At 41.2% G+C, this 25,135-nt stretch overlaps 1 protein-coding gene and 1 long non-coding RNA gene across 5 annotated transcripts in view; one reads left to right on the forward strand and one right to left on the reverse strand.

Annotated features, from left to right (window-relative positions):
- ALCAM (activated leukocyte cell adhesion molecule) overlaps window positions 1–11,015 on the reverse strand; it is a 183,571-nt gene extending 172,556 nt beyond the window's left edge. For all 4 annotated transcript variants that reach the window (XM_089512357.1, XM_089512355.1, XM_089512356.1 and 1 more), the window contains exon 1: window positions 10,573–11,015. In XM_089512357.1, coding sequence (XP_089368483.1) covers window positions 10,573–10,723 — 151 coding nt within the window. In that variant the 5' untranslated portion in view covers window positions 10,724–11,015. The remainder of the gene's footprint in view (window positions 1–10,572) is intronic.
- A 659-nt stretch (window positions 11,016–11,674) lies between these two features.
- The window catches only part of LOC149319778 (uncharacterized), a 43,753-nt gene continuing 30,292 nt past the window's right edge, over window positions 11,675–25,135 (forward strand). Inside the window, exon 1 of the long non-coding RNA XR_016279895.1 lies at window positions 11,675–11,712. This is a non-coding gene — a long non-coding RNA (uncharacterized LOC149319778). The remainder of the gene's footprint in view (window positions 11,713–25,135) is intronic.

The following is a 25,135-nucleotide window of genomic DNA, read 5'->3' on the forward strand; positions in this document are numbered from 1 at the left end:
TACCTATTGTAATGTTTTTTAATATTACGAGCTTCCCTGAGTTTGGGAAAAGGGGATATAAATAAATAAATAAGATGGGGATGATCATGGTGAGTCACATGAGTGAGCACTAGTTTTGTTATCTTATTCTATGCCAACAATAAGGTTACTATCATCCTTAAAATGAACCTTTAAGGTGGCAGTGATAAGGAAACATTATAAAATCAACTATTAATTTGGAACCCTAGTACCAGTTACTGAATGTTTTTTAAGTCGCAAAACTGCAATTTCCAAATTGAGAGATTGCTATTTTGCTATTAGCTACTTGATCCCATCAACGTTAAATTTTATATATGCATAGGTAATAGAAAGCAAATTACAGACTTTGGCCTGTTACAGACTGCCAAAATAAAGCTGCTTCGGGTCTCTTTGGAGGTATGCTGTTTAAATGATGCATGGGTCTTACGAGTCCGGAGGTCGCGCCAAAGCCACACTCCATTCCTAAGCACCGGAGTGCAGCTTTGGTGCAGCTTCCAGATTCTTAGGATGCAGGCATCATTTAAACAGCATACTTCCAAAGAGACCCGAAGCAGCTTTATTTTGGCAGTCTGTAACAGGCCTTAGAATTTTTTATGTACATGTCTTAAAATACCTTATACCATGCAAGGTAAATTGCATCACTTAGTTCTTGAAACACAATTAGTAACATTTTTTGAACAGATGATATTTTCAGCCTATGGGCTTCCAAAAATCCAAAATAAGAACAGTAGAATGTTCTATTTAGGCCTATTTAAACAAGCAATCCTTACTGAAGTGTTTCAGGTTACTGCATTGAAGAATTTCTCATACAGTGATACATAATCCGTCTTTAATGTGTATAGTTACCCTATTATGCGTGAGCTATGAAATTGTTATTGTACAATTTAAGTAGTTTAAACTACTCATTTTAGTTAACTAGTAATGAAAAGAAATACAGTGAGCCTGCGCCATACATGGGCTTCCCTTCTGTGGCTTTCAGCATATGCTGAAGCCGCGGTACAATGTAATGAATGGCGCATGCTCTTGTGGCGTGTGCACCACGTGCATGCGCCCCATTATTTTCAATGGGGTGCAAGAACACGCAATTTTCTCCTCACACGTGGGTGGGTGGATGGGTGTCCAGAACAGATCCCCCGCATAAGGGAAAGGAGAACTGTACATTTATACTTACTATGTGCAAACTCTCATGTTTTCAAAATATAAATTACTAGCTATATGAAATTTATTAATATCAAGATTGCAACATCAAAACCAAACTGTTTTTACTTACATAATATAGCTAGAAATGTGCTGACTCACTGACCTCACTTATTACTATATAAGAAAGGATTCTGGGAAATCATATTAAATTTCAAAATGCTTTCTGGTGCTCTCAGACTAAACAAACACTTGTACTGAGGTATGCATCTATGACTGGATTTTATCACCAAAGTTTTATCATCTAGGTTTCAGTGTAGCATACCGTCTTGCAATATTGTGATTCACTGCTGCTTACATGAAACCTTACAGCTTGCAAAGTGCTAGGTACTTCCTCAGCACATAATACATAACACCTACAGCTCTGAACACATACAAAAGATGTCAGTGGGAATCAATGGAAGGGAATGCAACAACAGAATTTCATGGACAGAAGAACGTAAATATGTGAAACCAAAGTGAAATATTTCCTGTGTGTTACGCTGTTTGATGGTGCTTACACATTGGTGCTTACACATAAATTAATTTGGATTCTGATCCTGAAGACACTTATATACTGTTCAGGCCTGATTATAAAAGTTGTTAATGTCTAAGTTAAATTTATGCAGTTAAAGTTATGAAGTATTAAGTCACAGAAAAAAAGATACTTAATATCAAATGACATAGTTATGCTAGTTTCATAGACATGACAACTATAGGAAACAAGAAAACTACTGAAAATGTTTTCTTTCATGATTCAAAGTCACAGTGATTTAGGCAGTACTTGAATTTCACTCATTAATCATGGAACCTATGTAAGTGTTGGTGATGGTTATGAGCACCTCAGGCTTTACACACTTTTGACAAGAGAAACACCATGAATGCTATGAATGCCCTCCATAGAACATGTAGTACAATGAAGAGAACGGGGCAATACTATACAAAACATTTGTATCTTTAGATTAATTTATTTATATTTCTAAGAATATATCTGTCCTGTCATATATCTGAAAATCTCACTGTGGGTACAATCTTGGAAACAATTAAATAACACAAACTAAAGCCTGCAGTCCAAGAAATCAGAAACCAAACAACGATAAAGAAGCCTCATACATTCTGGTGAAGAAATGTGTTTTCACTTGGCAATGAAATGAGGATGACCTCACCTCCAACTGGTCTTTCATGAAGAAAGAAATCCATAATCAGGGTGCTTCAGCCAATCGATATGTTACTTGTCCTTCTTTGGGAGATTACACAAAATGCCAAGGAGAATGTAGAACTGTGACCTGAAGGAGGATTATGACTACTCTTTTAAATACAAGTGGTGAAGGAGAAGTTCAGATCTCCCAAGGGTTTCAGAGAAAGCGGCTGCTACAAAAAAATCCCTGTTGCACATTGATAACTTATGAATCCCTGGAGGAAGTGTGAGAAGTGCTCAGAAAGGATTATATAAAGGAACATTGTTCTTAAGGTAACTTGGCTTCAAATTGTGTAGGGCTTTATAGGTCAAACTCAGAACTTTGTACTGCATGCAGAAAGCCAACGGTATTAGTGCCAAAGGAGAATGGGTAACTTGAAGGTTATATCATATCAATGTAAAATCAACTGAAGTTTCTCAAACAAATATTTCAAATTACTACTCACATCAGCTCCACTCAGCATGAGATGGTTAAGAGATGGTGAAAGCTGTGGCCCAAAGCATCTGGTAGACACTAGAATAAGGGAAGCTGACACAGATGTTTAAAAGATGCACTGAGAATAAGCTTGAGGAACCACAAAAGCCATGGGAGTGCTGCTTTGAGCCCATATAGACGAAAAGTGGGATATTAATTAATTAAGATTGATCATCTTTGTGGAAACTTTCCTCCAGGAAGGAAAGAACTGATGAAATGATTTCCTGGAAAGACAGCTCTGCCAAAACCCAGAGAGATACCTAGAGTGATACCGTGGTCTGTATTACTGAAAACTATTAAGAGATCCAGCAGAATGAACAGACACAACTTTCTTGTCTAATTTTGAAGAATGTCTACAAAATCAACCCCTCAGTCCCTCTTGAACATTTTTTCTAAACCAATATAAGCAATAACCTAGAAAATGGGTAGTGGGCTTCTTATCTTTGAGAATACTATCCACATCCATGGGCAAGACACAACAAAATCAGCAGAGGACAAGCAAGAGCCAAATCTGAGGAAGTACACATATGCATAGAGAATCTCTACAGGACTCTTGATTGTACTTATAATTTAAAAGTAACAGAAAGTATTCCTGAGCATATTTTTCAAACTATTGTAGGGATTGTCTCAATCCCAAAGCTTTTCACATTAGATATCTAGGCCACATTTAAGTGTCTCTCACTCTCTTCAATAAAGAGCCTTATGAAGAAAGGGTGGTTGGGGAAACACCACCCAGCTCCTTGCAGTTTCAAGGAACAACAAAGTAAGAAAAAGTAATGGAGCTGTACTTTAACTGAAATTTATATTAAATTAATAAAGTGATTGAAATAAACAATAAATCAAGAAGTAAAACAAAATATCTTTTGTTGGCTATTTTGGGAGCCAATTAATGTTTCCTTGTTATACCCAGGCAGAAAACTTCAAATACCTTTAACCAAACATTACAGAATCATTTCAAACATAACCTCTGTAACACATCATCAAGCTTTATGCTCTCTCTCTCTCTTCACCATTTCAGCACTTTTTTAAAAAAGAAAAACAAAGAAATCCATACTTTCTTTAAAAAAAACCTTTGAAGGAAATGCCAGTTGAACAGACACATAGTGATTTTTGCTTTGTTTTGGAAACATATACATATGCTAAGAAAAGAAATTTTATCTTTAACTAGGCAGATGCTCACTCCATTACTACAATAGTTTAAAATTCATGGAGAAATGTTTTGCTCAGTAAAGCATGCCACAAGTACTAAACGTTTGACCATAGGAATTTTATATTACCCTTCTATTACAATAGAAAATATTTGTGCCAGAAGGTTTTCACCATCCACAAAAATATAAATCACTCACTTAGTATCCTTGGCCTCAAGTTGAGGTTTGTTTACTTTATGGACTCAATTCAGATTTCCTTGTATATACATGAAAGCCAAAGCGGGGTTGGACCTGATGGCCCATAGGGCCCCTTCCAATTGTATGACTATTCTGTTTTAACTTCTCAAATTACTCACCTATTAAAAATCACAAGGTTGTTAAGTTAATATTTATTTGTAAAAGACTTACTTCTGAGATAAATTCCCTAGCACACACTCTTGTCCCCCACACTCTTGTGAGAGACTGACTTCTAAGCAGATACATAAAAGACAGCATCTCATGCTAATATCTTGTTTGTTCATTTTTAAATGAAAAGGTTAAATTCAAAAGTTCAGAGTTCCCTTTGCATGAAACAGTACAAAAAGAAGCTGTGAAGTTTGAAACTGTTTCCAAACTGCAAGATGTACTAAAACTGAGCTACCTACAATTTATGTATGCATTCAAAGTACATAAAAAACAAAGGGACTGTGGAATTCTCAACCACCTCTGTAAGCAAGCTAACCACTATTCTGTTCTAATGGCATACCTTTCATAGTTCAAACCTCAAGACAAGATTACTTTCCTTACAAGAATGATCACCACCAAGTACAAGAAAGTGTACAACATACCAAGAAGTATTTAAAAGTGCTGAGGAGGGAAGGAAGCTGCAGAAAGTTGAGAAATGAAGACCAAGATCCTTAGGTGCTATCCAATTTTTCTTCCTTAGAATTATCTAACAGGCAACATGAGAATTCTACAACATGAATCAACCAATAATTTAATAGTCTGGATCACTGAGGAGTGACTGTGGGCCCAGGCAGGATGCACAGTGGACCCTGGCCATTTTCCTACACATACAGAAGACTTCAATGTACTGGGATTTGGCAACAGTATAGCCACGTTCTGTTCTGCTAACATACTAACAGAGAAGCCTAGCATGTCTTTCTAAAGGTTTTTGTACTGTATTGTTGCTGCTGCTGCTGTTGTATAGTGTTGATCATTGGCTCACTGGAAAGCAGTAATTGCAGGCTCCCCACACCAGATAGTCTGAAAACACTGTTTAAAGTGTCTAGTGCCCCAAAGCATTAGCTTAAGAGTGTTGTAGTTTAGTTTGTTGGCTATAAACTAATAATATCACATTAATTCTGCAGTAAAAGTAAAATAACAATAATTCATTTAACAAGGTTTCTAAATCTTATAGATATTTTATATGTTGACACTTGATTGTTGCAATGAGCATTAACCCTATGTAAAGTGACTTTGCTTATCCTGTAAAACTAAACAATATTATTTTCCTCGAAGGCTGAGAGAGTGGCTTGCCAGGAAAGTTCAGGATAATGGTGAATTCTGGACTGGAGGTTTCCATCTCACCAGTATAGCTGTAGCTATAATCATGCTTTATTCAGCAAAACATATTTTTATCTGCAGAGAACATGTATACTCCGTTTATTTTATGTAAGTACCAACACTTATTTGTTTTAAAAGGGTTAACAAGGGGTAGATGTAATTAATCAGTAACAAAATTCCAATTGCCCAATCTCCTCACTTTCTACATTATGACTCTAAATAGTTTAGAACGTCTGTTTCGGCCACCATGAATATACTGTCTGTCCATTCACGGGTCAGCTTGAGTAACAAATTCCTCAAACACCAGACCAATTTAGTCTTTGTCATATCCAGTAAGCAACATACCATGACTGGAAAACCATGTAAAAGGGAACAATCATGATCATGCTCCCTTTGAAATGAAAAAGGACTTCCTTCAAAGTAAATGTTTTGGGACCAAAGAACAGCCAAATACTATCACTGTTGTTGTGTGCTTCAAGTATAGGTGAACCTATACTTTTTTTTTTTTGGGGGGGGGGGAGTAAGATTTGTTCAGAGAGGATTTGCCTTTGCCTACCTCTGAGGATGAGAGAGTGCAACTTGCCTGAGGTCACCCAACGGGTTTCCATGGCTGAATGGAGATTCAAACCCTGGTCTCCATAGTTGTAGTCAAATGCTCAAACCACCATACTACACTGGCTCTCAAATATGATTAGACAGGGCAAACATAAAATTAAATTAACTCTATGTACTTCCCAAAGATGTGCCTCATTTTTAAAAAGATTAAACCATACTTTTAGGCATCTTTAATCATAAGGAATTATGATTGGGTTTCATGAACTATAACTTCCAGGGTAAACAAGTAACACACAGGATTCCATTCTCATAGCTTAATCCTGTATGTATATATACTCATAAGCAAGCTTGACTGGGCTTAATGAGATTTACTCTATAGTAAGGATGCTAACAATGACAGGCTCAGTCTCTTCTCATAACGTACAGAAGGACAGTCTTCTCTAGAACTCCTCGTGTTGATGAAATATAAGGCTGGAATCTAAAAAATGTAACTGTATTCCTATACATGCTGAACCAAAAATACACTTGTATTCCTAAGCATTTTGGCAACATTGAACTCAAGGAATGCTTATTCCTTTGAGTCAACATCCAGTGCTGTAGGTCACTAAATAGCAAACCCCACTGAGTACATGGTAAACATGGACAGAACAGAGCTGTGGGAGCACAAGTGAAATTATTCTTTTTTCAACTTATAACAGTGAAAGTGAGACCTTATTTGTCAAGACAAATAGGCAACTTATATCCTATATAAGTGTTTGACTTGTTTTGTGTATGCTAGTCGTCTAAAAGTATGCTGCAGTGTTTATTTTGAATACTATTATACTAGTAGGCTAGCTCACACTAAGAGGATAAGAGAAAAACAACATTCTGTGGCAGGATTTTGAAAAGATTCTCTGTAAGTGCAATTATGATACGAGACATTATTTCACAATATAGACACTACCTTGAAAGATAATCAGTTCAGCACTTTCTGCTATAAGCCACTCTCTTTCCCCATAAAGCATTAAAAACACACGACAATATATCTCTCTCACACACTTATGGATGTGTTTTTTAATATACCTGAATATATTTCCTGAATATAAGTCCTGCTTTGTTCAGTGGTGGTTATTCCCCAGCCACCGTGCATAAAATTGAAGCTTTGGTCTAAGCGCTGTTCTCAGGCTTACCTAGATACACTTCCTACCTTTTCATGTTGCACTATAATTAGTTCCCCTGTACATTAACACAAGACACAATAATAATTAAATACTGTGTTTAATGTTATAATGTAACAGAAAGCTTCAAAAAAATTCAAAAATACTTTGTCACATTAATTGACATTAAAATGCTGGAATTACTTGATTCAGAATTTAATTAGGAACAAACGCTTGAGAAAGTGCACCTACAGTAATTTCCACGGTTAGAAGGTGGTCTTTCTATGGTTAATGAGGGAGTTTTCCAAATATACAGCCTGGTGACTGAAAACACTGAGGGCACTGCAAAGCTTCTGTCTTGACTCTAAAGGCAGGCACACAAAGCCTCTTTCTTAGAGCAATGCAAAATGCAACCACAGGCTGACGCTCTTTCTACAAGAATAATGAGACATTCTCCATAGAGAACACAGATCAGTTTGCTTTCCTTGCAACAGTTCAGTTTAATACGTAACTAGGCAGAAAGAAAATTACAAACAGAACTCTCTGTTTGAAACACACTTCAATACTCCCCTGTTTGCTGAAATCCTGAGGAGCACAAGAAAATATAAATGGAGTCAAACTGAACCTTTGGATACAATTCACATACTCTAGAGAATTCCAACTGACTTTAATGAGTTTCCTCCAGAATAAGAAGATTGTAGACTGAAGCCACTGCATTCACAATACTTGCAGGGAGAAAGAAAAAATCTTTAGAAAGACGTGCTAGGCCTTAGATATTTCAAAGGTCCAGTTTAAAAAAAAATCAGTTGGGTCTTACAGCTTAAGAAGTGCTTTGAGGTAGGACTGCTCCAGACTTCACATTTTACAAGAGAAGGTGCCAGGACAGATGTGGACTCAAAAATAGAAATTTAAAATAATCATAATGAGCCCCATGCTCCAAATCCTGAAGAATCAACCCACACAACAGCTATAGGTGTTACACCAATGGGTTATTGTTGTTTTTTAGTCACACAGATCCTTCCAGAGTTGCTTATTCTGCCTTTAATGCACTGGATGAAATTAAAATCACTCAAACACACACAGGTCTAGATTGAACAGCAGAAGTGGAACTACCCCACAGAGAAACCAGAGAGAAGTCTCCCTAGCATAGGAGCCATTTGCAGTAGAGGCAGAATGTAGAATTCAATAGCAAGTTTTTCTAAGAAGATTATTACAGGGATATTTAAAGTATCAGGACTGAAAAATTGGGATCCGAAGTGACTCAACTCATAGGATGACTGCCTTTAGCTGGCAGCTAGCCTTGAATTATTGCACTCACTGTTTCCCCCCATCCTGCCTCTTTCTCCTCTCTCCCCTCCATACAAAAGGCATGCTTATTTATCCCTTGCTGCCTGGGTTTCTTCACAGACACAGGTGAGGTCACCTCCTTCTGCTCCCTTCAGCACAACCAGAAAGGCAACTTTCAAGGGGAGCCAGCCAAAACCCACCCAAGTTGGAGAACCGCTCTCTGCATTGCTAATAAATCTGACAGGGTTTCCTTGGAAGTTAAGCAGAACCTGGTAACCAAAGAAAACAGATTTGGTCTGATATCACAGCAAAAGACAAGTAGATGAGGGGGCTGGGGAAGAAGAGAGCAGTTCTTTCTGAAAATGGGATCAGCTTTTTTACATCAATATCCAGAGATATTTTTGCAGGGGGTGAAATCAAAGAAAATAACGCAAGCAAAGCAAAAAGGTTCAATGTCAGTTTACATGTACTAATTTGAATTGAAAACAGGATGGATCTAGCTACGTCCCCAAGGCACCATGGGAATTGGCTCCTGAATCACACCTCAAGGGGTCATGGAGCCTGAACCAAGGGACCTTTCCTTGGAAGTAAACCCCACTGGTTTTGGTGAGACTGGTCCCAGATGACTGTATTGGAGCTTTAAAATGATAAGATCTGAAAGGAAGAAGCAGAGGAGCTGGAAGGCACACATACCTTGAAGAAATGATATATATATGAAGGAATGCTTTGAAAAACACCTTGATAAGGCGGCACAACCTGATCCTTGGCACATTTACTCAGCAAACCCCCCCCCCCCATTCAACAAGCAAAGGGTGGCAGCCTTAAGCATAGGAGCTTCAGAGCAGTAAGCTTGAGGACGGCATGCTCTCACATAGATCCCCTCAAACACATACTTTCTCCCTCCCATTCCCAGCCATTCCCATCTTAGATTAGTACAACAACACCCCAAATCCACACAAAACAGGGATTCCTATTATTATTATTATTATTATTATTGGCCAACCAAAATGCACAAAATATACCTAGCAACGTGTGTATCCCCACAGCATGTATTTGGTGCCTTTCACCCTCTGGAAGCCACTTTGGCCACATTACGAGAAGACACGGATCATTAGAAAAGACATAGTGCTAGGAAAGGTGGAGGGCAGTAGAAAGAGAAGGAAACAGCAGGCCAGGTGCATAGATATAGATTCAACCAAGGAGATGGGAGACATACATTTGCAGGAACTAAGCAGAGAAGTGGAGGACAGGTGCGGTCTCCTCCACAGGGTAAGTCATGAGTCCACCTGTGGGCAGTTCACAACAAATACACAAATGTGTAGACACATGTGTGTGTATACATGTATGTGTGTGTGTAGATATCTACCTATACCTGTATCTATCTTCGGCATATATGTGTGTGTAGATATCGATACCTATCTTCAGCATGTGTGTCTGTGTGTGTAACTATCTATACCTGTATCTATGCTTATCTTCGGCATAAGTGTCTCTCTCTCTTCCGCAGAAACCACCCGTCTTTTAGCACCAAGGAGGCTCCCTCCTCCTGGGACTGCCTGCCTTCTCTCTCTCTCTCTCTCTCTCTCTCTCTCTCAAGAGCCAACCAACTTACAAGAGAAGCCCCACCAGAGAGTCCCCAGGAGAGGGACATTCACAAATGGAAAGCGGGAGGCTCAGGAGGGCGAGAGAGGTCCACCCTTCAGCCCCCGGAACCCTGGAGAGAGAAAAGCGAAGGATCAGAAGAGGAGGAGAAGAACCTCGCCAAGGAGGCAACCAGAGACCCAAAGTTCCACACAACGGAGGGGGGAAAGAGAAACTGATGAAGCTGCGCCCACACTGGAGAGATAAACCGGTTTGGAAGCGCTTTAACTCGTTGTCTGGCTCAAAGCTATGGAATTCTGGCAGAATTCAACTCCCAGAATTCCATAGCCTTGAGCCAGGGCAATTAAAGCGCTTCCAAACCGGGTTATCTCCCCAGTATGGATGCTGCTTGAGGGAGAGAAAGGCTCCTCTTCTGCTTCCCTCTTCTCCTCTCACCTGGCCTGAAGCAAAGGGCCGAGAAGAGCCCCAGGAGCGGGAGCCCCAGCGTCGGAGGGCGCAGCTTGCGACGTCCAGAAGCATTGGAGGCTGAGGAAGAGGAGGCAGAGGCAGAAGCGGCGGCGGCGGCGGCGGCTGAGGAGGTCCCCATCGTGCCTCCCTTTGCCTTCTTCCTTGCGTGTCGTATGCGAGAGAGAGGCCACCTTTTCCTTCCCTTTCCGAGAGTGAAGGGCTGCCTCCTTCTTTCCCCCTCCGTTCTGCTCTCCTTTCCTGAGGGGAGCCAGGGGAGGACCCTTCTGGGCTGGGTTTCTCTTCCCTCTCTCTCTCCCTTTTCTGTAACTTTCCAAGCCAAAAGAGGAAGAAGAAGTTGAGAAGCCAGGAATGGCGGCGCTAGGAGCTCCGAGGAAGGCGAGCCCCCCAAAAACCGCTCGTCGGCACCGGAGGCGGCGGCGGCGCTGGCGAGTGTTGCGGAGCAGGTGGCTCGCCTTTCCCTCTGGCAGCCTAGCGGCGCTCCAGGACCGAATGCGGCGAGAGGAGGAGGGGCTAGTTTGGGAGGGCACGCCCACCCCAAAATTCGCCCCGCCCCCTTTCCCTGAGACTCCGAGCGAGGCTTCGCGTGGCTTTCTGAGGCTGGAGAGCGAGCAGAAAGAGGAACCTAGAGCTTTTGCAAAGGGAGGGAGTTGGGTCACTGTGTCTGGAGAGGGGGCTTCCCATTGGTCAGTGTGTCTAGAAATGGGGGCTTCCTATTGGTCAGTGGGGGGGAGAAGCGAGTCAGCGACATTCGAACTCGGAGCCGGCCAGAGGGAGGGCCCCAACCCGCCCTTCACTTCTTTGTGTCGTAGTTTCTCTCTCCATGGGTTCCCCATTCATAAAAAAGGGTCTGGAGCCAAAGGGTGTGTTTTAGGGAGACTGAAGAGGAACCGAGAACGGACGGGATTCTATGAGGCTGAGGGAGGTTTGGAAGAGGCCCCCAAAGGCCATCCAGCCCAACCCTCGCCTTGCGCGACCCAAGCGCCCCCGACAGATGGCCCCCAGCCTCTGTTTAACCCAAATGCCCAAACCCTCCGAGGAAGAGGAGCAGCCGCGGGTCCCTTCGCAGAGTCAGTCCCCACTGGGTTCAATGCAGCCCCTTCCTCCTCGGTAAGTAAGTGTCCACAGGGCTGCAGCCTATGAGAGGAGGCGAGGGAAGCCAGTGGAAGGAGACTGGCAGCCTTTTCTTACCCCCTCAGTGACTTCTAAGCAAGGATGGGAAGAATCTTGCTCTGGGACTTCGAGAGAGACAGCCATGTCTTGGGGCTGAATCAATGCTGCTCTTCTTCAGGAGAAACCGAGGGGCTGCCTAACCAAAATCCCAAAGCCCTTAGCCTTTAAATACTTAAAAACCTGCTCTGTCCCCAGGAGTTTCGCAGCCTCTGTGATCCCAGCTCTTGCCAAAGGCTGCCGCTGACAGCAGAAATGTGGCCCATGATGTAGACGGAAGGGTGAGTTGGAGCTGATCTGCTGTAGTCAGGGGAGGGGGGAACCCCTCTGTTTTGACATTCTCTCTGCTGCTCAGCTAAGCCCTCCTTAACCCCCTCTTTGGCAGCCTTCCATCGATTTTAAAAAAGACAACCTGGCTTCAGGGCAAGTGCTTAATAAAGAGATGTAGCTTTGCAGGACTGTGCTTTTTGGTGTGAGGTTTTGCCATGGTTTTACTGGACCACCTCACAAAATTGCACTTTCTACAATTCCATAGCATTGAAGCATGGCAGTTAACGTGGTCTCAAATTGAATTATTTCTGCAGTGCAGATACAGCCTAAAGTAAAAAAACACACTGCAGAAATAATCCGGTTGGAGACCACTTTCACTGCCCTGGCTCAGGGCTAGGGAATCCTGGGAATTGGGGTTTATTGTGGCCACCAAAGCACTCTCTGACAGAGAAGACTAAATGTTTCACAAAATTACAGTTCCCAGGATCCTCTAGCCCTGAGCCGAGGCAGTTAAAAGGGTCTCAAACTGGATTATTTCTGCAGTGTGTTTTGGACCAAGGTCAACATGCTGAGTAAGTTTTCCTCAATGCATTTCCCCATCGATTTCTGTGTCCAGAGCAAAAGAAAGACATGTGCAGTTGTACATAATGCTGTCTGAAAATGTTGTGCACTTCCTCTTCTTCTTTTAACCACAGGAGACTACCTCTGTGTGGGGAAAAACATAACTGTGAAATAGGCCCAGATGGTGGCAAACGTGTCCCTTCAGAAAAGTGTTGGTTTGTTCGTTTTTGTCCTCTGATATTTTTATTGGAGTGACAGAAGCAGTAGATGTAGTGTTGTTGTTGTTGTTGTTGTTGTTTGCAGCAAGACTTCTTATTGAAGAGGAAAGCTACAAAGAGGCATGATGGATGAATGAGATAAATGGGTAAAGGAAAGTGAAACAGACCAAAGGCAAGTTAGAACTTCACAAGGAAGTATAGGCATGGACAATAGTTAGTGTATTTATTTATTTTGCTTCTCTTGTGTGCTGCCTTTCTCCCAGAGTGGGACTCAAGGCAGCTCTCAGAGAGAGAATATGCCTTTTCTGTGGCTGCATCCACACTGGGGAAATAACCTGGTTTGGCATCGCTTTAATTGCCTTGGCTCAAGGCTGAGCTCCGCTCTGGGCCCCACAACAAACTCCAACTCCCAGAATTCCATAGCCTTGAGCCAAGGCAATTAAAGTGATGCCAAACCGGGTTATTTCCCGACTATAGATGCAACCTTTGTAAAGCACATGGCACAGCTATGTGAAACTGTTGAGGTCCAGTAGCTGAGTTATTTCCCAATCTCTTAATACCAAAACCTTAGCAATATAGCAATGTAGTGCAATTACAGTCACATGGAATCATATGGCATCAGAGAGAGTAGTTTCTCCCCTTAATCCCTGGGCTGCACTCTTCCAAGGAGTAAGCCCTTAAAAGAGTTTAGCATCCTGGGTTGTAAAGAGTAAATGGACATCCAAATTTCCCACTCGAGTACCATAAGATAAAAGGATCTTGATTAGACTAGTCCCCCTATCTTTTCCACTCTATTTTTAGGTGACACTCTCAATATACCATGCTTCTTGGATCATAATGGCCATGTTCAATACATAGCATACTGTTCTACATTTCATTCTTTTTTACACAGAAAAATAAGACTTAAAAAAAAAGATGTTTTCCTTCATAATGAATCCCTTGAATATTCAAAAACAATTACTTTGACCATAACTATTCTTGCTACATGGTAGCAAATTGCTTCTGTACATAGCCGATAGGCAAGGAATAAAAGCATTCGATGTGTGAAGGAATAAATAACAAATGTGCACATCCCTTCACCTTCGGCAGGAATAGTTCTCTTCAGGTTCCCATGAATTTGGATCAGTAGCCATGTAGCATTGTTTAAGGTTCATTGAAACTGAGAGAGGGGATTTTTTAAAGCATGGAGGACACATATTTTCCTGGTCCATTCAAGACCCTGATAGCTTATAGCATTCTGTGAGGATAGGAGCATAGCTGGGGATTTGGAAGGAGTGTGGCATTGGGAGAGGGGAAACAATTTATATTTCCCCCTCCAAATGAGAATTTTATCCCCATGAAAAATGTCCCCTCCTTAGCCCACAAATTTCTGGGATTCTAGAAAGAGAGATACTGAAAATCATTCACATGCTTCCAATTGTGCCCACATTCCCTTTGTCGCTTTGCCTGCCCCTTTTATTTGCATGGTTCAACTGCATTTCTAAATGTTCAACTGAAGTTTTAAGTTACAGCAATACTAGAAATTTGAAGACTGAAGAAAAAATTAAATTGGAGGTGCAAAGTTCTTATTTGGGAGGCAGTGTCCTCATTTGCCTCTCCTTAGCTACACCTCTGGTTTTCCCCTACGTTTGTGGAAACATCTACTTTGTCTGTAGGTGGCCCTCTTCTGCTGCCCAGCTGAAAGGAATGAGACCACCAAGTATGCTATTAAGACAGATAGAACAAAAATCGAATGAACTGCAAGCTTCCTGGTTCAGAAAAGAGCAGATATATTTTTACAAAAACTAATATAATGCAAGTAAATTGATTTCATAAATGACTTTCTTTTACAAGCAGGCTAGATGTAGCCCTTGTTATTGGGACACTTAGGCAGTTTTAAGTCAGCACTCTTTGCTGTATGACTATCAAGACATTTCAAAAGGATGTCAAAACACACAACACATTTCTTTGATGAAATACGTTTCATATGCTCACTTTACTCAGGTTTTACCAAAAGGAAAATGGGAAGTTCAGGCCCAGTAATTACATCTCATAATAGCACAAGGGCTATGGGTTGTACATGCAGAAATCCTGTAAACTGCTCACCCAACTGATTCTCATGCTTATAAGATATTCTAACTAATCTCCCCATGTGCAAGTAATAATAAGTAATAGCTGCGAATCTACCAGTTTGAAAGCATATAAAAGTGCAAATAGAAAAATAGGTAGCACTTTGGTGGGAAGATAACAGTGTTTTGTGCAGTCATGCTGGCCACATAATCACGGAGTCATCTTTGACAACGCTGGCTCTTCGGCTTAATAACAGATGAGCACTGCCACCTACAGTCAGACGCATTTTGACAACATCGTCAAAGGGAATATCTTTACCTTTAATAACAAGTAACACAATAATATGCAAGGAAGTAAGAATAACAGAAGGGTGAAGAAAATTCTATTCTAGGTATTAAAATAACCAATAAGAAGTATGATAAAGGCTTCCCTTAGCAACACCATTTCAGTTCATAGTCTTCCATATATACAACATGTTTCATGTGTTCCAATGATTGCCAAGTTGCTAAATCTTTTATCTGCCCCGTGCCCATTTTATGTGGCTGCATTTCATGTGGTCCAATAATTCCGTAAATTATTGGTTATGGTCTCACTGGCTGTATGTGTATGTGTGTGTTTGTGTGTCTGTGCATGCACCTTTAAGTTGCCTGTCAACTTACAAGAACCCGATAAATTTCATGGGATTTCCTTAGGCAAGGAATGTTCAGAGGTGTTTTTTCCAGTCCTTTCCTCTGATGTATGGGTCCAAAGCACACTGCAGAAATAATCCAGTTGGAGACCGCTTTAGCTGTCCTGGCTGAATTCTAGGGAAATCCAGGAACTGTTGTTTTGTGAGACATTTAGCCTTCTCTGTCAGAGAGCTCCAGTGCCACAATAAACTATAATTCCCAGGATTCCCTAGTACTGAGCCAGGGCAGTTAAAGTGGTCTCAAATGGGATTATTTCTGTAGTGTGTTTTGGACCATAGTCTACAGCACCTGGCATTCATTAGTGGTCTCCCATCCAAGTACTATGCAGGGCTGACCCAGCTAAGATTCAAAGATCAGATGGGATCTGGTGTCTTTAGGATATTTAGGCCTTTCTGTGTATATAACTAGTGATATTTTTATAAGAAAGACAGAAAATGAAATACAGGTGCAGAGGTAGCTGTTTTGACTTTAAGACAAATTCCAATGTCTGTTTTGTAGTAATACCATGCTGGCCATTGTTTGCTCCAATTCCACTTGTCTCCACTATTTTCCTCTTCTTCCCATCTAGTAAGGGAAAAACAACAACATTCTTCTTAGGCTCTATTAGTAACTGTCTGTAAATTCTGGCTGGATTATTTAAGAAAAATATGCCCATGTTTTTTGTGGTCTTTGTGAATATTATGATAGATTTGAAACTATTTATATATTAAGGGTCAGCTGAAATGGGTTAGAGAAAATAGGTAATGGATTGAAAAGTAAGGGGAGGGGTGCTAGCTGTCCAGGTTTCTTGAAATGAAAGGTTGTGAAAATGAGTAGGAGTGAACTGTGTGGCCTTTTGTTTCCAGAAAGATGGGAGTTTGGGTAGTTTGATTATTAATCTCAAAATTAGAATTTGGGATGACTGAAGATATCACTTTAAGATACTTTATTTCCAAGTCATATGGCTCCTGTTTCATTTCACTAATTTATTGGTAATACGTTTTAAATAATGAGAATAATAATATGTAAGACTTCATGAAAACACATAGAGGAAGCTCTACATTCTTAACAATGGGCTTTGATTCTGGATTAGAACCCAGACTGGATATGCAACTGATGCTGACCATTGTAGCAACTGCTTTCTAATGTGGATGGTGTAATCTTTCCACAATAATCTGTTTATATTAGAACAGAAAGAATGACTTGAAAGAGCATTGTTCAAATATCTAATTAATTTGTGATTGGTGGGGTTGCACTTAGCTGGCATAGAACAGTGGAAGTAATATGAACAAGCACCAACAAATGCTGCAGGTGTTTATAGTGTGTAAGGTGCCACCTTTTCATTGATTCAGAGCTTCCCCACAACCATCACTATGCTGTTTCTTTGGTCATTGTACAATGATGGGGGGGGGGGGGGAGGAACTGAGACAGAAATATAAAACATGTTAAGGCTTTGTCCTAAATGATTTTTATTAGAATTGATCAATGAATGACATTTATTGAAATTAATATAAGACATTGGCTCATAAATAGCCACATTTAGAAAAGCTAGTTTTTAATTTTACAATGCTCAGGATGTTCCAACCAGCTTGGGGCTTCCATGAGTTGTGATCTGAACACATACATTTTCCAAGATTTGTAAGATAATTGAAAGCAAGTCTTTATTACTAATTATAATGTGCAATGCCCAATCTTTATTGTTAATTTTAATGTGCAAGGCCCAATCCAATTGACTCATAAGTGGTTAGCTTCCCACAGACCATGTTTGAGCAGGGGTTGCAATCATGTAGTGCAAATCTCAGCGGTTCAGCTAGTATAGCAATGATGCTGAATGCTGGGAATTGTAGTCTAACAACATCTGTGGGACCAGGGATGTAGCCAAGGGGGGTTCTTGGGGTCCGGACCCCCCCCTTCCATTAGAAAAATGAATGGTGTGTGCTGCTGCGCCACCGCACCCAAGCCCCATTATAATGGTGGCATTTAGTCTGGACACACACACCCTTCCTAAAATCCTAGCTATGTCCCTGGTGGAACTGCATACACCACACAGAAGAGCCATGCATCCCCTATACTATTTATAACTATGAAGGCAATGAGAGAAGGAGGTCTGTGTTTTATTCCTGTGTGTGTTTCTGCTCTTTGCCATGCAAAGCAACATGTGGTTAGTTTACATGGTACAAAGAGAGAGTGCGATCCCCATTCTTTTCAATAGCCTCTGCTGTCCTTCTTGATTGAGTAAGGAGTTGAATCTGGGTCTGTATTAGAGCTTAGAAAGTAACGTTCAAAAATATTTTCTTCAATTACACATTATAATGTTTGAAAAGTAATTCATTGTTACTTGTTACATCCTTCACTATATTGTTTGTTACTTTCTGTTACTTGTTCTGAAAAACAAAATCCTATCAAGATGATTTTAAATGCCCTTAAAATATACGTTTTAATTTTAGCAAGTAAAAATAACCAGAAAATGTTAGACAGTACATAAAGAAAATAATTACATTCCCACATACTTGATTATTTTTTAAATGTAACTTTCAGAAATTCAAACAAAAGAATGAGTCACAGGAGTTTGTTATATTTAACATATTTCTTCATAGCTCTGATCCAGACTGTGGACTCCAGTATGATGAAAGGCATGTGAGATTCATAATAATAATAATAATAATAATAATAATATAAGCACACAGCCCAGCACTTAGGTACTAGATTACATTGGTACTCAGCACATGCCTATGGGAGCTAATGGACAAGGAAATGGGGCTGTGCTGTATCCTGTGGACGTAATCTGCACATATAATGTATCCAGGTTGTATCAGGTCCTTTGAATTTATACAGTATTATGTGTTGTTCAGTTTAGCATTTTTGTCATATATTGTTTTAATCACCGTGCACTTGATTATCCCAGTTTGACAAAAGCTCCCATAATTGATCTAGTTTGTTCTTGATCCAAACTGGCTTGGAACTGGCTCATATTAAAATTCATTTCTATAGGCTTTGTGTTTCCATTGATAATCATGCTTACAGCAGAAGTGATAGTGATATAGGGACAAAGAAGACAAATGAACTTTGGTTGTTTTCTCAGCCCAATGCCTAATCATCAGGAATTTCTCCCACAAAGTACCCCGAGAGTCATAGTTTGTGACATCTTTTGGACTCCTGCTAAAGAAATTATTCTACATCCTAAATTCACTTTGGAAATAACTGCCCTATGTATCCTTTGGAAGTAAGCTTCATTAAACTCAATATGGCTTGCTTTAGAGCAGGCAGATCTACAATGCACTTTACATATGTACCTATGGGTATGGACTCACTACTGCTGACATGCCATATGCAGTGGCAGTACAGGTTGAGCATCCCTAATCCCAAAATACAAAACCCAAAAAATGCCTTTGAGGTGGCAGCTGTGTTTTTTTGCTTGTTTGTCTCTCAGATCCTCACTCTCTCTCCAGCCACATGACTCTTACACAACACAAGTAGTAAACAAATGAAACAAAGGCTGGGGTGAGATACAAAGATGGAGAGAGATGTAAGGATCTGTGAAACAGCAGGAGGCATAGATTCATGCTGAACTGGGATTCCTGCCATGTTACAGATCCTCAGTGTCTCTCTCCAGCCTTATGTCTCTACATCCTACCGTCTTTTGCATCTCTCTCTCTCCAGCCTTTCAAATACAGTATGTGCTATAGTTCTTGTGTTGTGTATATCCAAATTACAAAACACTTCTGGTCCCAAGCATTTTGGATAAGGGGTACTCAAACTGTATTTTAAAAGTGATAGCATACTCTATCAATATTTACTGCATGACTAAAGCATTAAGATGCAGTCTTTTGCCCATGCACAGAGACATGATAAATATAATTGCATTATCCACTGACAGGTCCCTCTCCCCACTAAAAAATAGGATTGTACAAAATAAATTGGTGAAAGAGAAACTGTTCTTTAGTAGTTGTGTAATCCCATCAGATTACAGTGTTTGCTGTCATAAAAGATGATGGGTAATCCATAAAGGATGAATTATGCATCCATAAAAAATTGATTAATTTTGTTCAATTGATAGCAGATTAATAAGATGCTGCACTGACATTTTAAAATCAAATATCTACCAAGAGCAATGGGAAATATTGATGAGCAGAAAACCTTATAACACTGCTATAGTTGTGTCCATTAAAGTCCATGCCAAGTCTGCCCCCACCCAGAACCTTAGGATTTAGCTACACATGTAAAAAGAACTGGAGTCAGGCCAAAGGATCATTATCTCTAGTAATAAAATCAGATAGTCTGTAAGTAAAGTATTCCCAGCAGCCGCCTGTCCAGTTCCTTTATAATTTTTCAAGAAGGCAATTCTACAGTTTACTTGCACAGCTTGTTTCATTGCTAACTAAACTGTACATTCCTTCAATCTGAAATGTTAGCTGTTTCGTAATATAACAATGTTGCAAGATAAAGATTTCCTGGAAGATCCCAGAGTGCATATCCATGGTAGTGCCTTTTTAAACACATAAACACAAACCGTGGGTTGATTACTTATGCCAGCTTTCATTTTATCTCCCGGATTAAATTCTATAGACTTGTTCTATTTGGTTTCATGTATCTAATTATTCTAATTTGATAGCAGCATTATGGATATGCTGTTGAATTTCATAAGCTGGCACATACATGAACTTGTGTTAATTGTTACACTATCATGTAACTAAGCTTGAGAAGCTGACTGCAGAAACTTCTGAAATAACATTGTTATCAAAATGATTGTGTTTTCTTTTTTTTCCCCTTTTTTCCTGGATGGACAAAAGAGTCGACATGGATTTTTGGTCCTGAGTAATTCTCCTAATCATTTTTGTTGGCAATAGAATATGTGTTTTTATTAAAAGAGTCAGCAGGGTGTTCTGGTTTGACCATTGCATTAGGACACTGGGAGACCAGGGTTCAAATCCCTGCTTGGCCATGGTAACACACTGGGTGACCTTGGGGAAGTCACACTCTCTCAGCCACAGAGGAAGGCAAAGGCAAAAGCATCTCTGAACAAGTCTTGCCAAGAAAAGCCCATGACAGGAAGGCACACAACAACAGGTACAAAGATACATTGGTTCAAAATGTTTTAGGCTCAAACTGCATCAGAAAAAACTGGCAAATTCAGCTGGAGAATAAAATACATGAACACCAGTCTGTTTTTGGCTGTCTTACAAGCAGATGTTATCCTTGTGAGTCATATGTGATGTAAGGTATTATGAAATTGGCCATAGTGTATTACTGAAAGTTTGAGACTGAGACAGAGATTCACTACCCCATGTAATTAGCTACAGAAAAGTGCAAGAACTGTGTTTCTGAGAGGATTCACTTTAACAAATTTGAGATTGAAGTATCAAGGGCAGAGTCTCTAACCGTTGCCTGAAAAACGTCAAAGTAAAACTATTCTTATTTGAAGACATCTGCCAAGATGGTAGGCCCTTGTGCAGACCATTCAAAGGAATGGTTCAAAAGTCATTGCACCTAACTAGGGATGGAAAGAATATTCAGCAATATTCAAACCATGGTTGGAAAACATAGAATCATAGAGTTGGAAGAGACCACACGGGCCATCCAGTCCAACCCCTGCCATGCAGGAACTCACAATCAAAGCACCCCCAGCAGATGGCCATCCAACCTCTGTTTAAAAACCTCTAAAGAGGAGGTTTGTTGAGTGTTTGTAGAGTGTCGGGAAACCCAGACAAGAAAAATCCTTGACTATTGAGAATCTATACAGGGACATAGCCCACAAAAAAGTGCACTCCCTCTCTCTTAGGAAATAGAATTTTCTGACCAAAATGACTCTAATAGCAATGGCTAATGTGAGCACTTTATTACAAATCATATTACAGCTAACATCCAGAGCAAGTGTAGGTAGCCCCTTTTCAGCTGTAGGGGAAAGAAGGCAGGGCCTCCCATCTGCCCTCCACAAAGGAACTCCACTTTTCCCAGAAGGCACCTGGCTCCATCTCTGCCTCTGAGGGGAAAGAAGGTAGGGCCATCCCATCTGCCCTCCACAAAGGAACTCTGCTCCCCCCCCCCCCAGAAGGCACCTGGCTCCATCTCACTCTCCTGCTGGTCCCAGAATTCTCCACAGGAAGAAGGACAAATATAACCTGTGCTCCCTGGAAGAACTTCCTGCTTGCATCGGACTCTTCCCCAGAAGGCCTGAGCTGGCAATATTATTATTGTTTTTGTTGTTATTGTTGTTGTTGACCTTTAATTGTAAAGCCCTCAAACTCCTTTACCACTTCAGAAAGAGAGCCAGCTACACCTCTTTCTTTTCTCTGTCAACCCCATCCTTCCCATGGCTCGCCACATTTCTCCTAACCTGATCCCCATTTGGCCTCTCCCTGTCTCCCTGCTTCTATTTCTCTGTTCCCTCTGGAACTGCCGCTCTGCTGCCCCTAAAGCAGCAGCAATCCACAACCTTTTTCTCTCCAAACCCCTTAATCTCCTCGCTCTCACCAAAACCTGGCTCCCAGCCCATGATACTGCAACTCCCGCTGCCCTTTCTTTTGGTGGTCTCTCCTTCACCCACACGAGCCGCCCTGAGAGTTGAGGAGGAGGGGTTGGTATCTTGCTATCTAACTCCTGCCAGTTTCAAGTCCTATCTTTTCTCCACAGCTATCATTTCTCTTCCTTTGAGTTTCATCCTATTAGACTCTTTTCTCCTCTACAGCTCCGGGTTGCAGTTATCTATCGCCCTCCTGGCTCTGCCACCCAGTTCCTCTCAGACTTTGAATCATGGCTGACATTCTTCCTTTCAGATTCAGTCCCCACTTTGATCCTAGGTGACTTTAATATCCACATTGACGATTCCAGTAACCTTACAACATCTCACTTTAACTCTTTGCTAGCTTCTTTTGGCCTCCAACCACACTCCAACTCTTCAACTCATTCTCTTGGTCACTGTCTTGACCTAGTTCTTGTTGCAAACTGCGCCATTTCTGACTACCTGGCACTTGACATTCCACTATCTGATCATCATTTAATCTCCTTTGCTCTTACTTATACTCCACCTCCTCGCCACACTGTTCAACACCATTTTCATGATCTTCAATCTGTTGACTCTAACCATCTTGGTCAGACCCTGGATTCATCTCTCTCTTCCCTAAATCTCGGGGCTTCCGCTGATTCAGCAATGTATTTATTTAACTCCACTCTTTCCTCGACTCTTGACCATTTTGCCCCTGTCTCTGTACGCACTTCTTCCTCTAAGACTAGGCCTCAGCCCTGGCTTACCCCCAACATTAAGTTTCTCCGGTCCTGCTCTAGAGCGGCTGAACATCTTTGGAGAAAGTCCAAACAGTGGGCTGATTTTATCCATTTCAAATGTGTTCTTTCTTCCTTCTCACGCGCCCTCTCTATGGCAAAACAGAATTATTACAAATCATTGATCTCTGCCAATGAGAGGCACCCGCAGCATTTGTTCTTCACCTTCAACACGTTGCTTAAACCTCCCTCTCCTCCTGTCTCTTCATCATTCTCTCCTAATGACTTTGCTAATTATTTCATCTCTAAGATTACCACTATTCGCTCTAAGATAGTCCTCCCCCCCCTGATTCTTCTTCTGCTCTTAATCTTCTGTCACCCTCACCTAACAAATTTTCTGTGTTTCCTCCTGCCTCTTTGGATGAACTCTCTACACTTCTGAACTCTTCCAAACCTGCAACCTGTTCTCTTGATCCAATTCCTACTCGTCTTCTAATCTCTATAGCTCCCTCCTTTCTGCTCTCACTTCTCCATATCTTCAATCTTTCTCTCTCTACAGGCTCCTTCCCGTTGGACTTCAAACATGCTCTCATTTCCCCAATTCTGAAAAAACCTTCTCTTGACCCCTCCTCTTTGTCTAGCTATCGTCTGATTTCTCTTCTTCCCTTTCTTTCTAAGGTTTTGGAACGGGTTGTTTATTCATGCTGCCTTGAGTTTCTTGAAGCCAACTCCATCCTCGATCCCTTTCAGTCTGGTTTCCGCCCAAGGCATTCCACAGAGACAGCTCTCACTGAGATCTCGAATGACCTTTTACAGGCCAAGGCTAATGGCCTTTACTCTGTTCTCATCCTTCTCGATTTGTCTGCAGCCTTTTACACCGTTGATCACTTTCTCTTAATTGACATATTCTCTGACCTTGGGTTCTCAGACTCTGTTCTCGACTGGTTTAGATCTTACTTGTCTGGCATATCTTTTGCAGTAGTTGCAGGGGGCCAGACTTCTTCTCCTGTTCCCTTATCTGTTGGAGTTCCCCAGGGCTCTGTTCTGGGTCCCCTTCTGTTTTCTCTCTACACACTGTCCTTAGGAAAATTCATTAGCTCTCTTGGCTTTTCCTACCATCTGTATGCCGATGACACCCAATTGTATCTTTCCGCCCCTGACCTTTCTCCAAAGCTTAAACAGCAAGTTTCATCTTGCCTCACAGCTGTCTCGCAGTGGATGCGCCATCGGCGTTTGAAGCTCAACATGTCCAAGACGGAGCTTCTTGTCTTTCCTCCTAAGCCCACCCTTCAACACTCCTTTTCTGTCTCTGTGGACAACATTTCTATTCAACCAGTCCAGCAAGCCCGCAGTCTTGGTTTTATCTTTGATTCTTCTCTGTCGTGTATCCCTCAGATCCAGACCACAGCCAAGGCTTGTCGATTCTTTTTGTACAATATTGCCAAAATCCGACCATATCTCTCCGCCTCTACTGCCAAGATCCTGGTCCATGCCCTAGTGATCTCACGATTTGATTACTGTAACGTCCTCCTGGCTGGGCTTCCTCTTTCTCACCTCCGTCCTTTAATCTCTGTCCAGCATTCAGCTGCACGCATTATCACTTCCACCCACCGCTCTGACCACATCTGTCCTGTGTTGGCATCCCTTCACTGGCTCCCCCTCCCTTTCCGTATTCAGTACAAGCTCCTGCTGTCGACGTTTAAAGCCCTCCATGGACTGGCCCCTCCTTACTTATCAGACCTTCCTTCTCCTCACCTTCCCACCAGGGCCCTCCGTTCTGGTAGTCAAAGTCTGCTGTCTCAGCCCAGGATTTCCTCTGCCCCATCCCGGATTCTCCCCTTTTCACTTGCTGCCCCTCACTCCTGGAACCTTCTTCCCCCACAAGCAAGAGCCATCACTTTTTAACCAGCTTCAAAACGGAGTTGAAAACCATCCTGTTCAGAGAAGCCTTCCCAGGCATTGCTTACTATTTGATGTTCTTTTGGTGCCTGTTTATCAAACCATTTCCTGTATTGCTATGTACTGAATATGTATTATCCTACTTGAGAGTATGTATTTTCCCTGGAAGAAGATTAACCATCCATTATGAAGCCAAGCCCTCCCTCCAGTCCATCTGCCTTGGTCCAGGCCTTGGAGGTAGAGAGGAACTGCTGGACCTCTTACTCTTTCCCTCCACCACTCCCTTCTCCTTCTGTGTCATGTCTTTTTAGATTGTAAGCCCAAGGGCAGGGAACCGTCTAACGAAAAATATTGTATGTACAGCGCTGTGTAAATTTACAGCGCTTTATAAATAAAGGTTAATAATAATAATAATAATAATAATGAATGCAATTTCATAAAAATTCTTTGAGACCATATTCCAGTGGTGAGTCTTACTCT

The sequence above is a fragment of the Sceloporus occidentalis genome, unplaced genomic scaffold (genome assembly GCF_023333645.1).
Source record: "Sceloporus occidentalis isolate IW3139 unplaced genomic scaffold, rSceOcc1.0.p SCAF_2, whole genome shotgun sequence".
In the NCBI taxonomy this organism is placed as follows: domain Eukaryota; kingdom Metazoa; phylum Chordata; class Lepidosauria; order Squamata; family Phrynosomatidae; genus Sceloporus; species Sceloporus occidentalis.